The sequence below is a fragment of the Epinephelus moara genome, chromosome 7 (genome assembly GCF_006386435.1).
Source record: "Epinephelus moara isolate mb chromosome 7, YSFRI_EMoa_1.0, whole genome shotgun sequence".
NCBI lineage: Eukaryota > Metazoa > Chordata > Actinopteri > Perciformes > Serranidae > Epinephelus > Epinephelus moara.
The window spans coordinates 5173387-5198172 of record NC_065512.1 but is presented as its reverse complement, the minus strand read 5'-3'; the positions used below and the strand labels follow the sequence as shown (position 1 = coordinate 5198172).

Genomic DNA, 24786 nt, shown 5'->3' with positions numbered 1-24786 from the left:
GTCACAAGCTCCGTGGCTTCTTTCAGACTGATAGGTTTAACGTTATCTCCGTTATTAGAACCAAACGACAGCCGTTGCTGTTTCGGAGCTGAAGGACCAGCGTTCTAAAAGTAACGGAAGTAACTGATGTCTTGTTTGAAAATGTAGTTAAGTATTTGATTACTCAAACAGCAAACTAACGCGTTAGGTTACTCGTTACTGCAAAAACTAATCAAAGTACTGTAACGCGTTATACCCAACTCTGCTCTTGATTAACATATCAATTACAACTACTGTGGAGGGGCAGAGCTCAGACCTTGGCCAAGGCCAAATGCCTTAACTTATCTCACGATGTTGAAGGTGCAATGTAGGACATTTAAAACATTAATCTAACAAACAGCTAACTATTATTCATATCCCCACTGGCTAATTGCTGCTGCTCTGCACTGCAAACTACCCCAGCTGGGTGGGCACAGAGGCAAATTTTTTATTTTTTTCCTAGAATGGCGAATGCACAACCCCCCCACTACTGGCTTGCCCTACTATTCTCACCTTAACCCTCACCAATCTCACTCCACAAAAACCTCCTTAAAAATAGCCTTTTAAGTCTTGTGTGTGATTTATCCTGGCTATTCATGAGTAGAGGAAATCTCTGCTAGCCGCTAAGCTAATTTATACAATGTAAAATGCCCTAGGCTTGTGCTAATAACGTTAGCATGTTGTATTTGTGGGGAAAATGTGTCCAAATAAAGACAAGTGTTTGTCTGTGAATGCTGCGAGTTATAGTGAAGCTGATTTGTGTACTTGTGTTTGAAATGGTCTCTATTAATTTGAATCAACTAAACTTTACAGCACTAAACAGAAACTCTATCACCGACTAGTGTTTTGGAGGTGTAACTGCAGAGTGACACAGACACACCACCGCACAAGTATAAATGCTCACAACGGCGTGCGTAGGCTCTGCATAGAGCTGACGCACAAGTATCAATCTATCTTGAGCGTTTGTGTAAAAACAGCTGCTGTTGGCTCTTTCAGCACTGTTGCCATTGTTAGCGCTGCACTAATAGCCCCCAGCATTTCAGCTCTGTGTTTGCTTGTAACGTCCGAAGTAAGAGCCCAGTCCAGACTCTGAATGTCAAAGGTCAAAAATAATTTGTGCGGTTGCTTCAAGATTAGGATCTGTTTCAAAATCAGATGGGTTCTTCCTCGGCCCATATTCCACCCCTCTGCTGAGTGGAATGAAAATCAGGCTGCACAAACTGACCAAATACATGACCTCCTTGGTGGAGGTAATAAATACAGAGAGAATATCTCTGACTCCTCTTTGGAGTTAAACTCAACCAGCGAGGTGAAATTCTTCCTCCACACTTGTCTCGCCTCTGAGGTTTTATCTGTTCAAACTAAAAGTCATTTTATTTGACAGTTTTGGTGACAATTTCAAAAGACGACAGGTAATATTTTCTTTGAATAACCCCCTCAGTCTCACTTTTCCATCTCCATCATGTCGTAACATCTTCTCCTCTGTCTCCAGTTATTTTCTATGATTCCCAAATTCTTTTTCCATCTCCTCCCCTCGTCTTTATATCTCACTCAGTATTGTTTTCTTTTATCCAACACGTCTCCGTCTTTTCTCTCTTTGTATTCTCACTCGTAGTTTTTCTTGTCTGTCCTAATCATCCTCTCCTCCTCCTCCTCCCCCTCCTCACTCCTCTTTCCGGGTCCAGCTGACGGGTATCCACTGTGGTTCGTCCTGCGCCTCCTGGATGATGGAGAAGAGCTGTATGCAGGAGTCCTGCAGGTCCTCGTTCACCAGCACGCTGTCGAAAAACTGTTTGTACTTTGCCTCCATCAGCTGGGACACCTCCTCCAGCTCCACAAAGTCTTCCTCCTGCAGGAGGAGGAACATGACGACTCAGTTTCCTGCACTTCAAACTCTCTTTCTAGTTATTTCATGTCATAACAGTGTTGTCATGCTTTGAGAAATCGGAGCTGTAATATGTATGTGGAGCTCTTACTGTGAACACTCTGTTGACGGAGCAGTTGGTGATGATTCGGGCGTCTCTCCGGGTTTCTCTCAGTCTGTCTGGACTTGGAGCTTTGATGAAGATCACGTACGGCTTCAGTTTCCTCGTCCTCAGTGGCAGGATGCTCTGACAACAAAACCAACATCACGGTGTTAATCCACCACTGAAAACAACCCCCAACTAATGAACTATTTCCTCTGAAGGAAACAAGTGTCTCCATTAATCAACAATCTTCTTAATGAGACTCACATGTGGTTCGACATCGATGATGCACATCCGTCCTCGTTTCAGCACCTCTTCTATGGCCTCAGCGCTGGTCCCATACAGGTGACCCTTATACTCCCCGTACTCCACAAACCTGACACACATTAACAAATAATCTAAATAATAACAATAAAATCATACCAAAAAAAAAAACCTAAACAAACAAAAACAGAACAAGTAAACAATCAAAAGATTACCTGTGGTTACAGACCATGTACTCAAACAGCTCTTTGGTGACAAAGTGGTACTCCTTTCCTGACTGCTCCCCTGCTCTGATTGGACGAGTGGTGTCTGGAGGAACAAGGCAACAGCCAGTCAAAACTAGTATGTAATTACCGGGCTCATACAGAATCAATGCCAATTATGACAATACTCCACAAGGCTGTCACGTCTTGATATCAATAATGTGTAAACTAAAAAATAAATTTTGTCTTAAATTTTTTTTTCTATGCATCACATAATAATCCATGAGAACATTGAAAACTGTGGTTTAAGTTTGATATGAAAACACGCTTCAACAATATCACTATATTTTGTCTATTTTGTCCTTTCTATCAGTAAAGTTATTAGTATATAAGATCTTTATTATATTATTTTAACTTTAAATGACTGTGTTAGATTTGTGGAGGTCACTTACGAGGTACGGGTCCCTGGAAGGTTGAAGGGTTCAGTTTGATGAGTCGTTTCCTCAGTTCGTTCACTCCGACTCTCGTAGCTCCTGGACAGAGAGAAATATTGGCAGTATCATACACAGAAAAGAAGAATTAACAAACACTGAGAGAAAACAGAACGCTACAGGAACAGTGACAAAAAGGTTCTTATGGTCTCACCGATGAGGATGATGAGGCGATGGTTCTCCTGCGGGGTGCGCTGGTACAGAGCCACCTCCTCATATGGAGTGTACAGGGCGCTGCTGTTGGGTGAGCAGGAGGTGCAGGACTGTCGTCTCCTTCTGTAGGACGTCCTCCTCCACAGACGGAAACTCCGCCGGAAACCGGCTGGTGAGGGACACACCATTCATTCAGTCATTCAATTATTAAACTGCTGACACTCTCTCAGAGATGAAGTGGAGAAATTGACTTTTGTCTTGACAGTATTTATCCAGTACCACAGTCATTACCTAGAATTAACCAGCATTCTTTAATTCACTGTAGTAAAAAAAAAAAAAATATATTGTCATTGTTACTAACCAAACTGATGGAGTACACAATTAACTGACCAACCAACCGAATAACTGACAGACTAAATGACTGACCGACTGAGCAACAGACTAACTTACTGACTGACCAAATAAGTAATCGACTGACTAAATAAAATAAATGACCAAACAATTACCTGACTGACTAACTGACTAGCTGACAGACTGACTTACTAACTGATTGACCAACCAACAAACTAACTGATTGACTGACTGACTTACGGACGGACGGACCGACCAATTTACCATCCAACTAAACTAAACTAAACTAAACTAAACTAAACTAAACTAAACTAAACTAAACTTACTAAGCTAACTAAACTATACTAAACTGAACTAAACTGAACTAAACTATACTATACTAACAACTAAACTAAACTATACTAAACTAACTAAACTATGTTATACTATACTAAACTAACTAAACTAAACTAACTAAACTATACTATACGAACTACACTAACTATACTATACTAACTAAACTAACTAAACTATACTATACTATACTATACCAACTAAACTATACGAACTAAACTAACTATACTATACTATACTATACTATACTAATTAAACTAACTAAACTAAACTAACTATACTATACTAACTAAACTATACTATACTAAACTATACTATACTAATTAAACTAACTAAACTAAACTAACTATACTAATTAAACTAACTAAACTAAACTAACTATACTATACTATACTAACTATACTATACTATACTATACTATACTATACTATACTAACTAAACTAAACTAAACTAAACTTAACTATACTATACTAATTAAACTAACTAAACTAAACTAACTATACTATACTAACTAAACTAAACTAAACTAAACTATACTATACTAATTAAACTAACGAAACTAACTAAACTAAACTAACTAAACTATACTGTACTAAACTATACTAACTAAACTAAACTAAATTATACTAACTAAACTATACGAACTAAACAAACTATACTATACTATACTATACTAACTAAACTATACTAATTAAACTAACTAAACTAAACTAACTATATTATACTAACTAAACTAAACTAAACTAAACTAACTAAACTAAACTAACTACACTATACTATACTAACCAAACTAAACTAAACTAAACTAAACTAAACTAAACTAAACTAAACTCAACTCAACTCAACTCAACAACTAACTGTTAGTCTTACCCAGGTAGATTCCATCAGTAACATCAGACTCAGTCTCGTCTGAAAGAAGAAACATAAACACAGGAATAAATTTACTGTGAAATATAAACTTCTAAAATATAAACTAAACTAAACTCTCACATAGCACTGTATATTCATGCTACTGTCAAAGCTGCACAGATCTGATCTGTAGTGTGTACACTGTATTTATATTTTACCTCCACCTGTTTATTGTCTGAATAATGACTCCCGTGGCCATGTCTTGCACCTTTACCTGCACTGTGTACGGATACTTGCACTGCCTACTACTACTGTAATGCTAATGAACTGTAATTACTAATGACCTCTGTGCAGTGACTAGTCCTATATAATTAGTGTGTCACATTAACACCTACCAAAGTGTATCTCTTCCAGTTCTGTGGAGGAAAACAGAAGATGATTAACTTCAGTCTGTTAAAGCTGTTTTATATATTCATGATTTTGTCGGACATGTTTTACCTGGTACTGAGTGTTTGTCATCAGCCTGAGGTCGATCATCATCTGGAACAGATGAAAGAAAGAAAGAAGACATTATTTAAATGTACAGTTTGTTTCCACACATTCAGACTTCAGAATGGTAACCACACATTACACTGTGTTTTGTTTGATGGACACATGTTCTCTGAATCTGATTCATGTTGTTGGAAAAACCCTATGAGTTAATGTTCGTCTACTGTGAGAGGAAGTGACAGCAAGATGTTTTGACATTTGTTTTATCAGCCAAAGCAGACTGGTTTGAGTTATACTGTGAAGTATGTGATTATTTTTAACAGCTTAAATAACATGCATGACATTGCTTATCAGCTTCACCAGTAACATCTCTAGTTTACCCTCCATGCTGATGTAGAAAGTTGCGTCTGATTAGAAAAGGTTTATATGTGACGTACTGTGTGTACATTTGTTTTGCTTTAAGTGTTTAGTATTTTCCTGTAGATGCAAATTAACCATGCAGCTAAGTCTGACTCAACACTTGTGATGTGCATGGCCCATGTTAAAGAAACTAATAAACTACTATATAAACTACTGTGCATGACATGAATGGACACTGAGGTGTGTAACAGTAACACTAATGAAAATATAAACCTCTAGATATCGTGGTCACATGCACATTCAGCTTTAACACCTGTGCACGTACAGTAACACCGCTCCTTGACTCATTATTCACAGCGCATGAAGATACTTTGATACAGTCACATGAAAAGACACAAACTAAATAACATCAGATACAGTAATAAGATCTGTGAGCTGTGTCACTCACCGTTATCAGTCAGAATCACTGGGGACAGACAGCAGGTCGACACACAGAGAAGAGACATGTTGTTAAAGTTTAAAGTCACATTCACAACATTTATAAACAGAAACAGTCACCTGTTGCTATCATGATGCTGTCAGTTTGTCCTGTATCTGATCTTTATGTCATTTCAGTTAATGTTTAATAATATTTTTTTTCTTTCTTCTTTTTTTTTAAGATTATTTTTAGGCTTTATGGCCTTTATTTGATGGGTCAGTGTTGGCAGGAAGGACAGAGAGAGAGGGGATGATGATTTTTAAGTTCCCTGTCCACTGAACCAGCTTCACATTGGCAACTTTATATGCTTATCATTTAAGTTAGTGATAGTGATGCTGAGCGCTCACAGGGTTTGATGCAGGTATGAACCTGTGACGGCTGACACCACCAGTGTTCCCTCTGTTTACTGCAGACAGACAGACAGAATTGGAGGATAAATCATAATTAAAACATGCAGGTACAAACTCCATGTTTCCACAAAAGATCTACAGTTGAGTCGTAATAATTGAGGATGTGTTTAGGTGATATTATCGAGTATCATGTCACCTCTTCAGCATGCTGGCAGAGGGGATGAGACCAGCACAGGACGCAGCGGAGCGCAGCTTCCTGGCCTGCCACCACTGTCCGTCTGACTGGTCGACCACCTCCAGCAGGTCTCCTCTGCTGAACGGCATCCCTGCATCAGGACACGGGATGGAGGAGTCCTGCAGGGGGCAGTAGTCCACCATCGCCCTCATGAACACCTGACAGACACAGAAAACTGACTGTGATATACTAGGAATGACTTGTAAAGTGCTGTATTCCAATAGCTGTAGATGCTTTATTGTTGAGGAGACCAGTCTCCAGTATAAATGAGTATCTGTTGTTTTCACAGACTTATCATAAAGACACCGTGGCAGTCTGTGATGTCGACAACATGTGATTTTTATATTCACATGTACAGTGAGTTTAATGTGATTCTACATGTGTTTAGTTGTGACTTCTCCCATCGTCACTAGAGGGCAGCAGAGACACAGAATTATCATCTGAGCATGTTTGGTGGGTGCAGTACTCACACCCTTCACTACTGTATAATTATTAATATCACAACATGAAAATACTCCATTACAAGTTACAGCCCTGCATTCACAATCTTCCTGCAGTAAAAGTATTTACGTTTTATCAGCAAAATGAACTTAAAGTATGAAACTGTGCAGTAAAATGTGTTTTTGGATTAAATCACTGCTGCATTAATGTGTATGTTGTATTTTACTGCTGTAGATGTTTAATGTTGTGCTGATCAAAACTGTTAGATAAATAAAGTGCAGTAAAAAGTGCAATATTTACTGCTAAGATGTTGAGGAGAGGTTTAGTGTTGCATAAAAAGTACAAGTACCTCAGATTTGTGCTGATGTACAGTACTTAGTTCCAACACTTGGTGGATGTTTCTTACCGACTTCTGGCTGCTGCTGCTCTGAGCTGCGTCAGGAATGACTTTAAACAGGATCGTTCCCTGAGAATTAATCTGCAAACACAACAAACGGTCAATAACTGTTAAGTTATCAATACTCAGAGTCACCACACAGGAGATATTCCTCATTCTGTTTTTTGAATTTACTTGTTTGCTTAAAATTGTGCACCGATAGTTTTCTTGTCATCACAAGAAATTAAAATTAACTGTATCTTTACCTATGTGGAGAAGCTTCAGAGGAAAAAGCCAATCAGTGTCAGGTAATAAGGTAAAAGTTTATTGTTATAATGAGGTTATTCACGTTTTAATATGATGAAACTTAGATTGTTAAAACAATACTGATCTTGTTTCAGTGCGAAAAGTTTCATGCAAAAACGTGTTTATTGTTATAACATAAAATGTTTTACATGATAACATGATGACATGATAAACTCGTGTTTAAGTAAGGAAATGATGTGATGACAAGGATAAATAAAGTGATGTGGTTCATTTACATGATTTGATTAAAGGTTCAGTGTGTCAGGTTTAGGGGGCTTTGGCAGCGTCTGGTGGTGATGATTACAGATTGTAACCGTTGTAGCCAACATGAAGATGGGAATGTCCCTATCTAGAGCCAGTGTTTGGTTTGTCCGTTCTGGGCTACTGTAGAAACATGGCAGTGCAACATGGTGATAGGCAAGGACCTGCTCCCTATGTAGATATAAACGTCTCATTCTAAGGTAACGAAAACACAACTATTCTTATTTTCAGGTGATTATACACTGAAGAAAACACACTTATTATATTATATTCCATTTCTGTCAATTTATGCCCCTAAACTCTACACACTGGAGCTTACGTCATTTTTACGTCATGACTGGATTGAGACATGGTGAGATTTTGCTGTTACTGAGTGCTGTGTACCATACCGTGAAAATATGTGCACTTCATTAAGAAGAATTTTAACAATTCTCAGGTCAAAATCAGCAGGAGGAGGCGTGTAGGAACAGCTGTTTCTAAGAATAAGCTCGCATAGAAAAGCGAGCTGTAGCAACGCAAAAACCACAACCATAAAGCTTCATTCTCATTAAAAACAATTACAAGACGGTGCCTGCAGTTGCTGAAACACTTTCTGTTTGATCAGAGCCTTATTCTGCTGCGTACTGATAAATTCATGGCGCTGTCCTGTGGTGGTGACGAAGCAGGTGATTCATAATGGTGACTTTTTCCTCTGTCGTACTTTCTGCCTTCTTTGGTCTTTATTCAGTGAAATTCATGTACTGATTTTTCTCTTCAGGTGACCTACCAGAATCTGGATGACCTGTTCCGGCTCCAGACCCACCACAGGGTTTCCATTCACCTCCACCAACAGATCACCAGGATGGAGGAGTCCTGAAACACATGAACACACGTTATTACACATTTCAACCACATTTGATTTGTCATCATGTCTGTGGTATTGTACTTAATACTTAAAATTATAGTTTTATCTCACCGCTGCGGTCGGCCAGTCCTCCATGAATCACCCTGGCGATGTAGATCTCTCCTGTCTCCTCATCCCTCCTTATTGTCGCCCCCTGACAGACAGACAGTTAGTTTAAATTTATCACCTTCAGTGACTACATAAACAGACACTTAAAGCTTTTAGCACAGAAGCTCTGTATAAACAGAAGGGAATATAAAATGGGAAGGCTACAAATGGAGGAAGAGATGACAGCAACTGATGACTGCGGAGACCTGGTAAGCTCACTTCTTTCTAACTCCACACCTCCAGATGTTTTTACTTTTGATTCTGGTAGCCTTCAGCTGACGCTGACTCGAGTGACATCGCTTGAGGACATTTATCAGGTTTCACAAACCTCACTCTGGAGATTCATACTACTTTAAAATACGTGCAGAACAAATCCACAACACATGGAAACACACACTAATGTGGAAAATCCCTGGAGTTCAAATTTGCATCATAATTATGCAGACGACATCCAAATTTACCTTCATCTGTCACTTAGCAACCACTGACCCAAATGACTGAATGATTTGATGAGTCTGCATTTCCTTTAGTTAATTATGGACAAATTAAGATAAGAAAGGTGCAGACTAACACATGTTTGATTGTCTGACAGGAGAAACTGTAAAGAATAAGAGACAATGATGATGATAAGTTTTAGGGATAGACGGATGAAATGGGAGATGCTGTACCTTGAAGGATTTTACTCTTCCCTGTCGAGTGATAAATCCATAGTCTCTCAAAAGTGTTTGTTATCCAAGAGATGATATCAGCCTGCGTCTGTTTCATGGTTAAACTTCTATAAAAATGGTTAGGATGTAGATCTATATTAAAAAAAGGTATTTGAGTCAGTTTCAGAGTCTGTTTTCCGCCACAGCAGGCAAGGAGAGGAGATGCTTGTTTTTGATCTACTTATTCTTTTTCTTCTTCTTGGTTGTCAAGCAGCCGGTGCTGTTACAGTCTTGGTCCTCCAGAGGAGCTCTTGAAACTGTTCCGTTGTTGAGCCTCACTTGTCCATTACTACCTCCACCACCTGTCCTGTGGGTGGCACCAAACGTCACCACCGTCTTCTTGGATCCTCCATTCATTCGATTTTGACTCCTTGATGTTGTGAAGCCGTCTGCACATGAACTAACCGACGTAGATGAAGATGAAGAGGAGCAAGATGAGGAAGAGGAGGATGTGACATGGCGTGGGTAAGGTGTGGGAGGTTTGCGCACCACTTTTGGAGACATTGAGGACACCCTCGGTGGAGGTGGTGGAGGAGTGCGTTGTTTGGGCCGGCGTGGAGGCGACACCTCGGGGTGTTTGCTGGCTACAATCAGCCCCTGCAGTTTGTCCACCACCTCCACCAGCAGGTTGAGAGCCTGGGCATTCTCCTCTGCACTGTCTACAATCATCTCGGTCGCCGCCACCATCTTCTGGCCAAGATGGCGGACATCCTGAGTTCCGTGCTCCATGCTGCTGGCCACTGTCTGAACAGTGGACCTGAGCTCCTCCACGCTGCACTGTTTGGTGAGCTCAGGATGAGGAAGCCATTTTGGCTGCTGCTGGTTTCGTGTCTGTTTTGGCTGCTTCTGGCGTCCGTTGTGACGAGGAGAAGTAGAGTACTTGGTCATTGAGGGATGACTCAGAGGCTCTTCTTGGCATTCATTATGAGATCCAGTTTGACCCCCAGGTTGCCTGGCAGGGGAGGGGAGGGTGCTAACGCCCTGCTGCCGTGTAAAGCGATGATGCGCAGGACTGGAGGGTGCTGTGTGGGCTCCAAGTGGACTAATCCCAGTACAAGATGGGCTCCTGCCAGGTGTAGGGATGTTCCTCGACTGTCCCCCTGCAGCCGCCTTTTTGTACAAGACAGGGGAGTTGGGGAGGCTGAGACTGTACACTGGGACTGGAGGAGGAGGGTAGGCATAGTCATCACTGCTCCCTCCAGTCGAGCCGCCTTCTCTGCCGGCATGATGGGGTTTCTCTGAAAATGAACCTCCATGTTTGGAGGAAGATGAAGACGAGAAAGAAAGAGCCCAAAGAAAAGTGAAAAACACGTCACTGACAGAGAACAGCAGTTCAGGATAAAGCAAAAAAGGAGGCGAATGATGGTGGGATGAAAAAGTAAGATGACGACTTGGGGACGACTGAAGGGCGGTGAGGATAATATCTACATTTGAAAGATACATGATGGATGAACTGATGTCTTCCAACACATTTGCTGGACAAACCAAAAGATGGAGTTCATGACAAATGCAAAGATGTATGAATGAATAAATGGATGGACGGATGGAAAGATGTTGGGGCCCATATTTATCAGGCGTCTCAGAGCAGGAAATCAGTCCCATTCATTAATTTCCGGAACTGCTTATCCTGCTGGGGGTTACGCATTCTCACTCCTAACTCATCAGCCCTCAGCATCTGATACCAGTGCACTGAGGCACCCTTTAGCATCTGTACGAGACGCAAAGGGCAGGTCATTATTAGACACTCAGAGAAACTGACATAATATAAAGACCACTTTCAAAAAGACACTATGCATGTAAGGGGTGGAAACTGACACGCTGTCTCTGAGTGTCCAAAACTGATGCTAAAGGGGTCACTAATATTTTCCTGCTGTTTCCTGTGTTTTGATTGATGGTCCTCTGATAACTCTAACACCTGATAAATACGCCCCCTGCTGGATGGACTGATGATCCTTGTGATTGGACGTCTTGATGACAGATCAAACAAAGGATGACTGAATGAATTCAATGGACGGATGAATGATGATTGCATTGATTGACAGTTCTCCTCCTCTTACCAGTGCAGGGGGCGGGACTAAAGACAGAGGGAGCTGATTGGTTAAGCCCTTTCTTCCAAAGCTCTGCAGACTGCGGACACAAACAGCAGCTTCCTGTTGACTGGTAACGGGGAAGAAAGGGATGTGACCGTCCTCCTCGGGGGAGGGGCAGAGGCCTGGCTTCACTCTCAGTCGCTCTGAGCTCCTCCCCCGACCACGCCCTCCTTGCGGGGACAAGTCGGTCTAATGTGAGGCGACGGAGGCTGCTCCAATGACTGCAAATCACTCCCACTCCGTCTCCAGCACTTCCTCTGCGCTCTCCTCCGTTCTTAGTGAACAAAAGATAAAAGAAAGATCTCCTCTCATAGTTTAAAATTTAAATAACCATCTGTAATGCAGCAAAAAGTCAGCGCTTGACTGATGACTGAATAGATTCTATCTGATCAGTGCAATCAACTATTCAGATCCCTCTCCAAGAAACTAAATTGATATACTTCATAATTTGTTTTGCAGATTGCATTTTGTAGCAACATGTAACTGCTTCCACGTGGAAACATTATTAGCCATCACCTTGTTAATTACCATTTTTATGCAGACGACACACAGTTGTATGTCTCTGTCACAACAAATGACAAAACAGAGAAAGGACTTCAGGAATTTGCTTTAAATGTGCAAGTTTTACCTGTTCTTTTAGAAAAGCTACTCAAGTCAGTTTTTTAATGCAATAACTCTCTGAGTACATTTCGGCTGGGCTTTTATTGTGAAGGGTAAAAGGGTAATTTGCTGCTGTTGACAAGGTGGAAAATAAAGAGTGTTGTGTTCTTGGTTCACACTGGTTCAGAGTACAGAGTCTCCCTGTTCTCATTTTAATATCTGCATAAGCATAGGCGCAACTTTATATAAACCTCTGCTACAATGCAAATTCACAGGAAGAGGCCGACAGAGGAAACGTTACATGTACTGTATGTCAAAAGTTACTCTGCAAAGGTGTTTCCATATCCAATTCAAATCACATCAACTCTTCCTCCACAAAGTGAGTGTAAAAAGGTTTTTGCACAGTTGAGGAAGTTTTTATCAGATTTTGCTGATTCCATACAAGTTTTCTAACATGATGTTTTCTAACCACTGATGCTGACAATGAAGGGTTGAAAGCAACACACTGACTGCACCACTTACAGCAGTATAATCGCACTTCTCTACTAACACGGGCTTATATCATGAGAGCAATTAACCACTACCATCACACACACATTCTACTTAAATAAGTAGATCCTCTTTCTCACCAGCGGCTGGTTGTTCTTCACCAGACAAACGATCCTCATGGCCTCCTCATCCTCAGGCATCTCATCAGGCAGAGGAGGTAAGACAGGTCCATAGTCTGACTGGGCCACACTGTCGTGGGATGACAGGAGGGCCTGATAGACAGGAGACAGCTGTTACAACAGAGCATCAGACATGAGTTCCTCAAAAGCTCCTGAACGAGTGACTGACACACACCTGGATGTGAGGTAAGCTGAGGAGGCTGTACAGCTCTCTGGCTTCAGCGGAGGGACGGTGGACCCTCTGTAAAGTGGTTATAATCTGATGGACAGTAAGGCAGACAGACAGACAGTCAGAAAGGCAGACAGTCAGACAGACAGACAGATGCTCTGACAGTCAAAACAAAAGCAACCAGATCAGATTGTGTTTGTTTGTGTGTATAAACCTCATGTGAGAGTCCTGAGGCGTAAGGCAGGATAGGTGTGGGCGTCGACCTCTCAAACTGCAACAGGCAGTCATAAACCTGGAGGAATAAAACAGGAAATTATGTCACGGCTTGACATCTTCATGGTGCGTCTGTTTTTAGTGGCGAGTCTGATGAGTAAGGTCATACCTTCAGTAGAGCGCGAAGCCACGGTGAATTGAGCAGTTCATGCAGGAGCTGAGCTCCACCGATGTTTCTGCTGATGGCGTGACTGACGTCCTCCACCACACAGGATAGCACCTCACTGACGCCTGCATAAACACAGGAGGCACAGGGGACATGCCGCCCTCAATATTAGAGGACTTTTACCTTTTATCAGGACCCCCACCTCCTGTTTCATATGTGTCCTCCCCAATGATGAAACAAAACTTACACCCTTGCGACTAGAACATGTTCTACAGGCTTTGATGTTCAAAAAACACTTTATTTTCCTCATCCTGTCTGTGCTGTAACTCCTGTATTCAGCCTCTGACACTGTTCTAGCAACTGTCTCTTTAAAGCCCAAACACACCAAACTAGGGTTGCCCCCTGACCAAACGTTAGTCGAACAGAAAGTCATTTGTCGGCAAGAAAAAAAAAAAAAAAAAAAGTGAAACTCTCTCAGGAGCTGCGCCTTGTCAAAATAAATCCAAACCTATGTGACTGGACCGTGTGGGACTTTAATTTGAAAGGACAGACACAGGAAGTGTCCACGCTCAGCAGTCAGACAGGAGTCAGGTTAATTTCCAGGGCTGGTACCTGCGGTTATTCCACAGGCTAGTTAATAACATGTCGGGCAGGAAATCCAAAGTGTGGGATCATTTTGAGAAGGTGAAGGACGAACCCAAGGTGATATGTAAACTCATCTTCATTGGTCGACTACAAACATGACGTATCATCTGAAACATGGAAGTAGCTACATGCCCATTAGCCCACAGCGTCATTATCAGGCGGCTCGCTCAGTGTGTGACGTGCACTTGGAGATAAAATATAGGCCTATATTAATGAAGGTTCATTAGTACGGTTTTGTATTTCTCTGTAATGTAGCACAGTGTTAACAATGTTACTGATACTATTCTTTCTCACACCTTCAACTCAAACCACCAAAATATATCATTTAATCATTACATTCATATCAGAAACATGCAGGAGACTAGTCCACTGATGGCTCTGAATGATGACTATTGGTCGACCAGGCAAACTCTTAGTCGGAGGCAGCCCTACACCAAACCAACTTCAAACCAACTTCAAAGAACTAGCGAAACAAAACTAACGAAAGCCCCTGCTGCAATGCCACACATAGGGTTGCCACCTTGGATTTGTGAAAAAAAGGGACACTCGACCAAATGTTTGAGGCGGAGGGCTCGGCCATTATTACCAGTTCAGACTGACCAATGAACATGAAATTCGGACATAGGAGACCAGATTTGCCATCATTTCATGTCCTTCTATGTGCCTGTATTTCATATTAATTTTTATATCAATGAAAAAAACAAATCCGTGTGGGGGGGGGTCAGGGTGCACGTGTACGATACGATATGCCTCACTATATGAAGTGACTGATAACAAGATCTGTAAAATGGACTGTAAAGAAATTCGTCAGGATTTTATTTGGTAGACAATTGATCTGGATTTATAGCATGATGGGATGACAGCACAATGATGTGTGTGGTATCACTGGACAGCTCTGGTCCTGCGCTTTCATGTGATATGTGTGGCATTTCTGTGCAACCCTCCATTCGCGAGTAATCCATCCAAGAGTAATGTGTGTGCAGAGCTGTATGAAAGCTCTGTTATACATCATTTTAGTGTAACTTTATCATTTTTTTTCGCTGTGAAAACATTCGGAAAGCTACGATTCCACTGTTTCACGAGATATGCGTGGCTTCTTGCTATGACGCACGGTCGCGGAGAAAAACCATAGAGAAGAACAGGTGTGAATTTGGACGCACTATGCGTCGTTCGGGGCCTGTTGCACTGATTCTGGATAGACTCCTTGGCCTGCTGCTGCTGCATTTTCACCAAAAAACGGGACAAATTGTGTCCCGGGAGAGATTTTTTTTTTTCCCGGGACAGCTGATGAAAAAAGAGAACAATTCTGGGAAAAACGGGACGGGTGGCAACTCTACCCACACATAGCCTTCTCTCAAAATGCATCTGAACACACACAGAGACTACAGCTGACTGCCAAATAACAAGTACATTCTGCGCCTGTGTTAGAGGAAATAACTGTCCATACAAGCAGACGGCGGTATTCGTCATTCAAAAAGGGAAACCGGAAGACCATTATGACGTCAGTTAGCCAGTTAGCACATTAACAACACAACCTAATGTTGAAATAACAAAAGTATATTTACCATGTGCTAGCGAACAATAACACAAACTATTACAAACTGCTTCTGCTAAGGAGCTCAGTGAGTAAAAGATAATCTGACTTTATGTAACAAGTTTGTTTTAATCTCACTCCCTCTTGACTTTAGCTGTTTGTTTACTTTCCTCATTTCCGTTTCTCTTCTCATGCACTGAACTGACAGAGTGATTTCATTCACCAACGTTCATGCTCCACCGTCTCTGACACCAATTTAACATGCTGAATTACCCGGAAAAAAAAGCCAACAACAAATGACTAATGCCAATGGTGCCGGACATTCTAAAAAAACTAAGGTGACAGACGCTCACTGACAGCTTCGCACTGACCGACAGCCACCTGTTGGTTTGGCGTGTCACGGCTGTTAAAAACCCAGACACACCCAACTGGGTTTTACTTTTACATACAGTTACCTCATTATATGAAGGTCTGGCCATGTTTCATGTGAACATCTGAGACTGTAACGTTATATATACGACAGAAAATTAGGAAAAGCATAAGAGGTGCCCTTAATAAAGACACTGGAGTGTCACCGTGTTAAATAAGAAGTCAGCAGCAGACTTTAACATGCAGCAGACTGAATATTGTTCGGACAGTGTGTAATATGACAGCAGATGTTTTAGGCTGATCGTTTCTCCTGAGTAGAGGGTGAAAAACAGACATGTTTGGTTCAGACAGGATTAACGACACTGAGGAGCCGTGACCCCGCAGAGACACACTAATACCTTCTGAATTAGGTTTCAGATTAGATTAGATTGAAATTAAAACCAAATCTGGATTTAGACTCGAGTTCAGGGTGAAAACTGAACTCGCGTCAGACAATAAACAATGAAGGAAGTCAAAGAAGGTCAGATATACAGCTGTGTGTGTGTGTGTGTGTGTGTGTGTGTGTGTGTGTGTGTTTGTTTCTCACCGTCCTCCATGGCTTGTTTCATGGTGATCGTCCAGACTCACCGCAGAGGACAAAGGCTTCTTCCACTGAAAATAAATATAAAACAAATGTTAGTGTGAATCAGTCTGATCTGATCTGAGGTGACGGGGTCGTAACTTAAAACACTGAATGATCGACATCATTTAAAAACACAATAGTAAGTGAGACCATTGCCATATTTTCACAGTGGCCCAGAACGGACAAACCAAATACTGACTCTGGAACACTGACAAAATTCTAACCAGCAGAAGTTTCAGCTGGTTGCAGTCTGTAATCATCACCATTAAGTAAAGTTAATAGTATTAAAATGTAGTAAATATAGTACAAAATGTGTAGCAATTACAATTGTAAAGTAGCATTAAAAGGAAATACCCACATACAAGTACCTCAAATCTGTACTTAAAAGCAGTACTCGACTAAATGTACTTAGTTACTTTGCACCACTGCTGGTATTGATCTACAACCTTCAATTCATGGTGGATTAACTTTCATTCTTTTGGTTGGTAAAGTCTGAATTATCAGCCCTTGAATGTAACTCAAGAGGAGCTGATGAGATGTGAGATATTCTTCTGTCAGTGTTAATGATGTATAACTGTGTACAGCTCTATCACACTCAGCTGAAAGGCAGCACAGAGACAGAAGGTGAATGAAGTGAATGTTTTAAACACAGCTCGTGTTATTTTGGTACTTCCTCTGACAGCAGCAGGTAACTAAATGTGGCCGATGTTAGCGCTCCTCTTTAGCCTCTTATCTTGGCTCAGCTTCCGTTTCCACTTACGCTCTCCAGGAAGACCTTCAATTAACCAGATCTAAAAGTCATGAAAAGCCAACTGAGAGCATCACGCAGCCCCACAGAGCCTCGATGGCACAAAGACCTAAAGCTCAGGACTGTTCCCACGGGTTATACAAACTAAAACTCAGTGAAATAAAGGAGTGTCTTAATCTATGTTTGAGGTTTTAACAGTAAAATGATCGAAATAAAGACACAGATGTCGGATTTTTGTCTGAAGTGGAAGGAATAAGTTTAACCAAAATGTTTTTGTAAAAGTTGTGGATGGTACCAATGGAAGCGTTCCTTAGCATCCCCATGTTTGGTCCCCCCTCTGTTGGGGTACCTAGCACACAGATCTGGTACTAAAAGGTGGAGCTGTGAACACTGCAGTCTGATTGGTCAGTAGAGGACGGTCACTCTGCTCAGGGCTGAGTTGTGTCTGGTTTTGAGGCTCATGTAACCACTGTTCATACTGTGGAGAGTTTTATTAGTAAACTGTAACTATAAAATGAAAGGATGTTTTGCTGCCTCTCACAGCAGCTGGAGTCTGAGAAAAAATAACTTCATTCACTGGGCCGACTGCCGGCAACTTTTAAGGTGGAACGTTAACTTGTAATGTTACTCAATGCATGAGTTGATGACGTGAATCCATCAGCACACCTTAAATTTCACTGTGACAACTTTGACCATCACTTTAGTTTTTATATGACACACACTTTTAGTAATGACTTTAAAAATATAGATTAATTTGGAGCGGATTATGTGAAGGTCATATATTCTAATCCTCACTTCCTGTGGGCTACAGCAACACTAAACCCCTGAGCTTGCCTGAGAAGGACTAAATGCACAAAGCTGCTATTTTTAAATATCCCATGGAGAGAGACTCTCACTGCAGCCTGTTCTATTTTGTTCTGAAAATGTGGGCGTGCAGCCTCGTTCTGTGGACGATAAACCAGGTGCAGACTGATAAAGGAGGAAATACAGTGAGTGCTGGACGGAGCAGTGAGTGACAACAACCCTGCCCATATTTAAGGGCACTGGGTCTAGGTACCATGTCTGAAGGGTTACTGTTGGATCCAAAGGCACTGTACTGAAAGTGTTGGGTGGAGACAGGACTTTAGGTAACAAAACAGGATTCTTATTTTCAGGTGATTATACACCCAAGAAAACATACTTAACAGATTATATTGCATTTAAATCCTACACTGGAGCTTTCAATGGGTTGAAAAATTATTTTTATTCTTAAGGGTATAATGTTGAATTCAGGGTAGGATTTTTTTTGCAGCGCACAAGACTAAAAGCTGTTCAGACAGGAAGAGCAACAAACTCTCTGCTGGTTGTAACTCAATAATCACTGTGCTGCACAGCCACATAGCTGTGAACAAAAGCTGTGCAGCTTTCTTTGAACTGTGTGTTTTTGGCTGCAGCTGCAGTGATGTTTCCAGTCACACTTGGGAATTGTCAGAAATCAGAGCCTGGGCAGTGACTTCTGGCGTCAGACACCAAGGAAAAAGCTGTCCTTTCACGTCGGCACGATACCCGGCCAGTCGTCGTTATTGTTTAAAGGTAATGAAGCTTGTGGCTGGATATGCTGTGGATGAAGTGTTGCTCCACGAGTGACTTTCTGTCTTTCACTCGGAGCCTTGGGGTCACAGGCAACTTAACACCTCCAGGTAAAAAAAAATCAAATAAATAAAAAAAATAGCTATCTAGCCTCAGCTACACTTACCTGGGATCACCATGACACTCACAGAGGCACATGACTGATTTTTGGGGATATACGCACTTACCAGTCTCATGGGGTGTAACAGAATAGTAATATAATGAGTAGTGTAACAAATTACGGTCGACAGGGAGTAATAAGCAAAGTAATATTATTACTTTTGAAAAGAGTAATGAGTAATATATTACATTTTTAGAGTAACAAGCCCAACACTGTTTATAACTGATGCAAAGTCCTCGTCTACAGGAAGTGAATTTATTGTTGCATAGGCTGACCAAACGTCCACATGTCCACTTTTGACATCCTGTCCGGGGTTGATGGTAATGTCCGGTTTTCCTTGTGTGTGTGTGTGTGTGTGTGTGTGTGTGTGTGTGTGTGTGTGTGTGTGTGTTAGAGTGCGGCATGGGCCGAATATTTCTGTCCGAACCCGACAGTCATTCTGTTTAGTTATGTCCGAAACCGAACCGAGCCCGACATTATTTAATGACCAAAGCACTGAGTTTGTGTCACACAGTTGTTATGGTTACAGGCTATTTAACAGGCCGGATGTGCACCGTGGGTGCTCTGCGGAGAGGGAGACCTCCGTGTTTGAGACGGGAGTGGGCGGCGGGAGGTCCGATGCTTCCATCGAGAGGAGAGGGAGAAACAAACAGCCAATGTGTGTGTGTGTTGTGTTCAGGTGTTGTCACGTAAATAACAGTGCCCAACCAATAAACAGGACAGACAATAGGATTTTATTTATTTTTACACTACATTTTCACTGAAAGCTGACCGAATCCGACCCGAGCCTGAATACAATTTATACATTTTTGACTGAACCCGGCCCGACCCGTCGGGTAGGCCTACCGTCGGGACTCGTCGGGCTCGGATCGGGTAGCCACACTCTAGTGTGTGTATGTGTCCCCTATCTATTGGGGCCTATCTAAATTTCTGTCTTTGAGAGATATTATTTTGTAATATAACTGAATTTTCTATCCATACATATAAATTTTAAATATATTAAAATTATAAGGCATCTTTGAGTAAACTGTGAGTATCATTTAAGTAGGCTATGTCATGGCCGGGCTGAGTGTCCTCTTTTTGGAAATCAAAATATGGTCACCCTATGTTGCACCACAAAGAACTTTGCAGCGTGACGTCACTCTGGTGTTCTGCTCCACAAGTTCAACTATTGCATAGATGCTAAAAAAATAGTTCCCCAGAGCATGATTCTTGCTGTCCTTCATGTCGCTCCATCATCAGATCAACATGTTCATGTGTCCAACACTTTGGTTTATGACCAACTACCTACAGAACTGAAGATGTTCAGCCTCAGCTGGACTAGTTAGCTAATGTTAGCATGCTAACACATGATAAGAGTGACGTGGTGAATATTGCACCTGCTAAATGTTTCCATGTTAGCATGCTGATGTTAGCATTTAGCTCAGAGTGCAGCCTCACAGAGCTCAGTCCTTGTACACAACACAGACAGACTGTCAAATAAAACCTACTCACCACCTCTTCGTCCTCGTCTTCCTCTTCTGGTCCAGTTTGTTTCAGTGTGTGAACTCTGAGCTGAAGTGAATCAGCAGAGTGAGCGTGTCAGCAGCGGCCAGTGGTGACTGACATGGATGTGATTTTACTACCAAACCAAAACAGACACTAATCCTCTTTAACCCGCCTTAATCCACCAACCACCAACCTCTCTCCTCCTCTCCTCTCCTTCGCTTTGCTTTCTTCTGCTGTTTTTAAAATCTTTGTCTGTCCTCCCCGTCCTCCGCTCACTCACTCCATCTGTTTCTAAATCTACAACCTCTCGTCACCTCCTCACTCGTTCATCGTGGAGCTTCCTCATTCTGTCATATTCTTGCTCTCTCGCTCACTTTAAGTACTTCAACAGATCACAAAGCTTCTTAACTCTTTACTGCTTTTAGCACACACACACACACACACACACACACACACACACACACACACACACACACACACACACACACGCACACACGGCAGGTCAGACATGCAGTAGCAGCAGGCACCACAGTGTTAAGAGGCCAACACACAGAAACTGTAGTTGTGATTCATTAAATCCTACTGCAACATCTGTGTGTGTGTGTGTGTGTGTGTGTGTGTGTGTGTGTGTGTGTGTGTGTAGGGGGTTATGACAGGGTAATGGTCACTGGGTCACCTCCATACAGATTAATGCTGATCCTTCAGAAACAGAGAGACGCCACACATCCAGGCAGATGTAAGAAAACATGGCCGCCAACAGAGCAGACGTGTTTTGTGCAGTTTTTTTTTCCACAACATCAACGCTTTGCTGTGAAAATTCACAAATAACTGTTTAGAGAATCTCATGTAGCCAGACTTATCTCCAAATTGGCGTTTCAGTGCTAAAGAAAGGTCTGGGATCAGCGATTATCTTCCTGCTACAGGGGGAAAAACGCTCTGGCTTTGCCCACCAAACATATGAAAATGTCCAAGTACAGCTGGAACTATGAGTCAGTTAATGAAGTGACAGATAATTGAATACATTTCCCGCTATACTGATGATAATCAAAGTAATTTTGTTATGCAAATTTTTTTTATCATGGCCGGCATGCTGTCTGACATCACACACTGGAGCGACATGATGCTACGGTCATTTGGTTCTGTGTCAAATGCAAAGGAGGCATAAAGACGGGACTTCAGGCGGCTCTGTAGCGCCATCTCTGTGTAGAAAGGACTAGTGTGTCCAAAAGTCTGTAGTAACCAGGGCTCTGTGCTTGGCTGCGGTGTGTTGGGGCTTAACAAGCTGGTGAGGAAGGTCAGCTCTGTGGTCGGGCTGGAACTGGACAGTCTGGGGTCAGTGGCAGAGAGGAGGATGAAGGACAGGATCACAACCACCCTGATTAACCCCTCTCACTCCTCTCCATGACCAGCTGTGGCAGATGGGCGGCTCATTCAGCCACCAGATCATCCCACACAGATGTAGAACAGAATATGTGCCCACCAGCACCAGACTGTACGACAGCAGAGGAGACCGCAGACCATCATCACACTGAGCAGCTTCAGACTGGCAGATATCTTTTAAACCACACATCACTGAAGTAAAAATATATTCTGTTTTACAGCATTAGTCAATTTCAGCTTGTGCTAATCCCCAGGTCAAAGACAGACACTTCTTCATGCCCCTCGGTGTGTGATACCCACGCTGAAGGCATAACTTATTTTATCTGTAATTATCTTCGGTCTGTGGCTTCATGTCTACCACCGAATCCCAGCCGTGATGATATTGAAAGTGATGATATTTTTTAATTCATTAAACTTTTTATTTGTAGGAGAAATAGCAACTGTTACGTTACATCTTATTTCAAAGTTACAAAGCGTTTCTTAAATGTTTCTTTTTGCAGATTAAAGCCTCCTACAGACTTCAAATAAACTTGGGTACAACAGACTGCACGATGACAGTGCCTACTGAATCACAGGCTACAATGTACGTTCATCGATGTTAATACACAAGAACAAAACGTCATTAGCGAGCGCCATCCGTCTACGCCGCTGTAGTGATAAGAGAAAATGAAAACATGAATCCAGCCCTCGCTATAGTGGCTTTAGGCCCGTTTCCACCGCAGGAACTTAGGGGTAATTTTACGGGGCCGGGGCTGTAAGCAAAGCAGTTTTGTGTTGCTATGTGTGGTATTTATTCAGTTTTGGGAAATCACGATGTCTAGAAAGCATCAGCTGACAGGGACAGCTAACAGCAGCAGCAAAGCTAACATCAGGACGTCATCTGTTAAAAGCCTCCCGTTGTCGGATACGACATGAAACTACTCCAGTTAGCTCAATCATGTTGTAACTAAGACATCCTCTAGAAAAAATATTTTTTTCACGGGCCACTTTGTGAGTTTTGGGAGTTATTACAGACACCGCTATCGGCTAACAGCTAACAGCGTCCCTACGCCCCTACGTCGCCCCGGTCAAAATGGTCGCGCAACGATTACATCACATCCAGAGCCCGGTAACTTTGCAGGAACCTTCCTCCTACTCCGCTCTCTCAGTGGAAACACGGCGGTTGAGAGGGCCGAGTGAGAGGATGTTCCTGTAGTAGTTCTTGCCCCCCAAATAGTACCAGAAACTTCTTCAGTGGAAACGGGCCTTTTATGTGTGAAAAAGTCTGAAGAGGAGGAGGAGAACGTGGATGCGGTCATGGTCGGGGGAAAGAGGCCAACTTGACATCCCAGTTTTTCAACAAGAACTCGAAGTGTATTTATTAGCATCTACTAGCATTGAGCATTGTCATGCTGATCAGTGTGTCATTTCATGCTTCATTTCTATTGGTTGGTTAGTAGACGTAGATGGTAACAGCAGTCGCACAGTGAGATGGTCATCCCAAAACATCCGTCCTTGAACCTCTCTCACTGTGTGATGTGGGACCACCGTTTTAGAGCCGCAACCGAAGATATCACCATGTTTCTGTAATATTGGTTCTCTTTCGTCTGGGACAGCCCAAAATCACACAGTGTATACCAGGCTTAAAGGAGCAGTGCGTAGGATTATGAGGGATATGGCGTCTAGTGGTGAGGATTGCACATTGAAACCAGCTGACACTTCTCCTGGTTAGAATTCCTTTAATGTTCATTGTTCAGGAGCTGAATTATCCACAGAGGTCTCTTCCTCTCCAAAACAAACAGACCAGCTGATTTAAACCGGTAAAAAAAAACAACAACCCACAGTTAAATCAGTTTCATGTTAAAAATCAGTGTTTTTCTGACACTGCTCAGCACAGAGGGGCTGCTAACTACAGTGGTCAATGTGAAAACATGAATGTCCCTATCTAGAGCCGGTGTTTGGTTTGTCCGTTCTGGGCTTCTGTTGAAACGGTTCAACATGGTGACCTTCGTAGACGAGGACTTTCTCCCTATGTAGATATAAACAGGTCATTTTACAACACATTCTCACTCTGACCTCGTCACATATCAACGTTTGGTCATGGACTTTACACGATGACATATGACGTCCAAGGTACCCTGGGTGTGTTGGTTGTTGACGTTCTGGGACGCCGTGTCAACTTCAGCCTGTTACATGCATTGTCTTCTGTCAAAATTCACTTCTGTTTTTTCACAGGAAATTTACAGTTTGCATACAGTCTCTTTCAAAATAAAAGCATTATGCTGAGTTTTTTTCCTTCAACAACATATGCACGAGGTTAGGTTTAGGTTTAGACAAAAAAAACAAACAGGGATTGGCTTTATAATCATGCAAGAAGTGAACATCAGCCTCCTGAGTGAAAGTCAGTGGTTGTTGGACCTATTCACCATCAAGACTCTTTTGTGTTTGATGCCAGAAGTCATTGCCAAAGGGCCAGTATTCGACAACTTCAGAGTGAGACTGGGTTTCACTCTAAGATAACAATATATCCCCCTAAAAGTGTTTGTCTACCAACAATGATAACTACAACAATAAATAATAACCAAAATAAAGGCATTCACATTCACTTTATTCATTTAACTTTGTAGATTGTTTAAGATTGTTATGTAAGTATTAAAATCATCAAAACAAACAGTTAATGCTTTCCAAGTGTTATATTTGATCAAATTATTTATATCATATTATCTTGCTGTTGAACAGTGTTTGTAAACAGGCTGAAGTTG

General features: G+C 41.9%; 1 protein-coding gene across 2 annotated transcripts; it reads right to left on the bottom strand.

Annotated features, from left to right (window-relative positions):
- Positions 1-45: 45 nt before the first annotated feature.
- On the bottom strand, positions 46-21011 carry LOC126393542 (MAGUK p55 subfamily member 4-like). Of its 2 annotated transcripts, XM_050049735.1 has the most exons (21): positions 20672-21011; positions 16665-16729; positions 13534-13655; positions 13366-13443; positions 13158-13241; positions 12944-13075; positions 8882-8963; positions 8693-8778; positions 7390-7461; positions 6504-6700; positions 6305-6363; positions 5928-5945; positions 5129-5170; positions 5026-5046; positions 4652-4690; positions 3098-3265; positions 2905-2985; positions 2465-2558; positions 2253-2361; positions 1995-2129; positions 46-1867 (listed from the first exon to the last, which is right to left on the bottom strand). In XM_050049735.1, exons 2-21 carry the CDS (start codon positions 16684-16686, stop codon positions 1682-1684), a joined length of 1827 nt encoding a protein of 608 aa, XP_049905692.1. In that variant the 5' UTR covers positions 16687-16729; positions 20672-21011; the 3' UTR covers positions 46-1681. The 2 variants fall into 2 exon arrangements, 1 of the variants encoding a protein (XP_049905692.1); XR_007570278.1 differs by lacking the exons at positions 46-1867; positions 1995-2129; positions 2253-2361; ... (8 more) ...; positions 7390-7461; positions 8693-8778 and adding exons at positions 9586-10874; positions 11682-11988 and having other exon boundaries at positions 6649-6661.
- Between the last annotated feature and the right edge of the window lie 3775 nt (positions 21012-24786).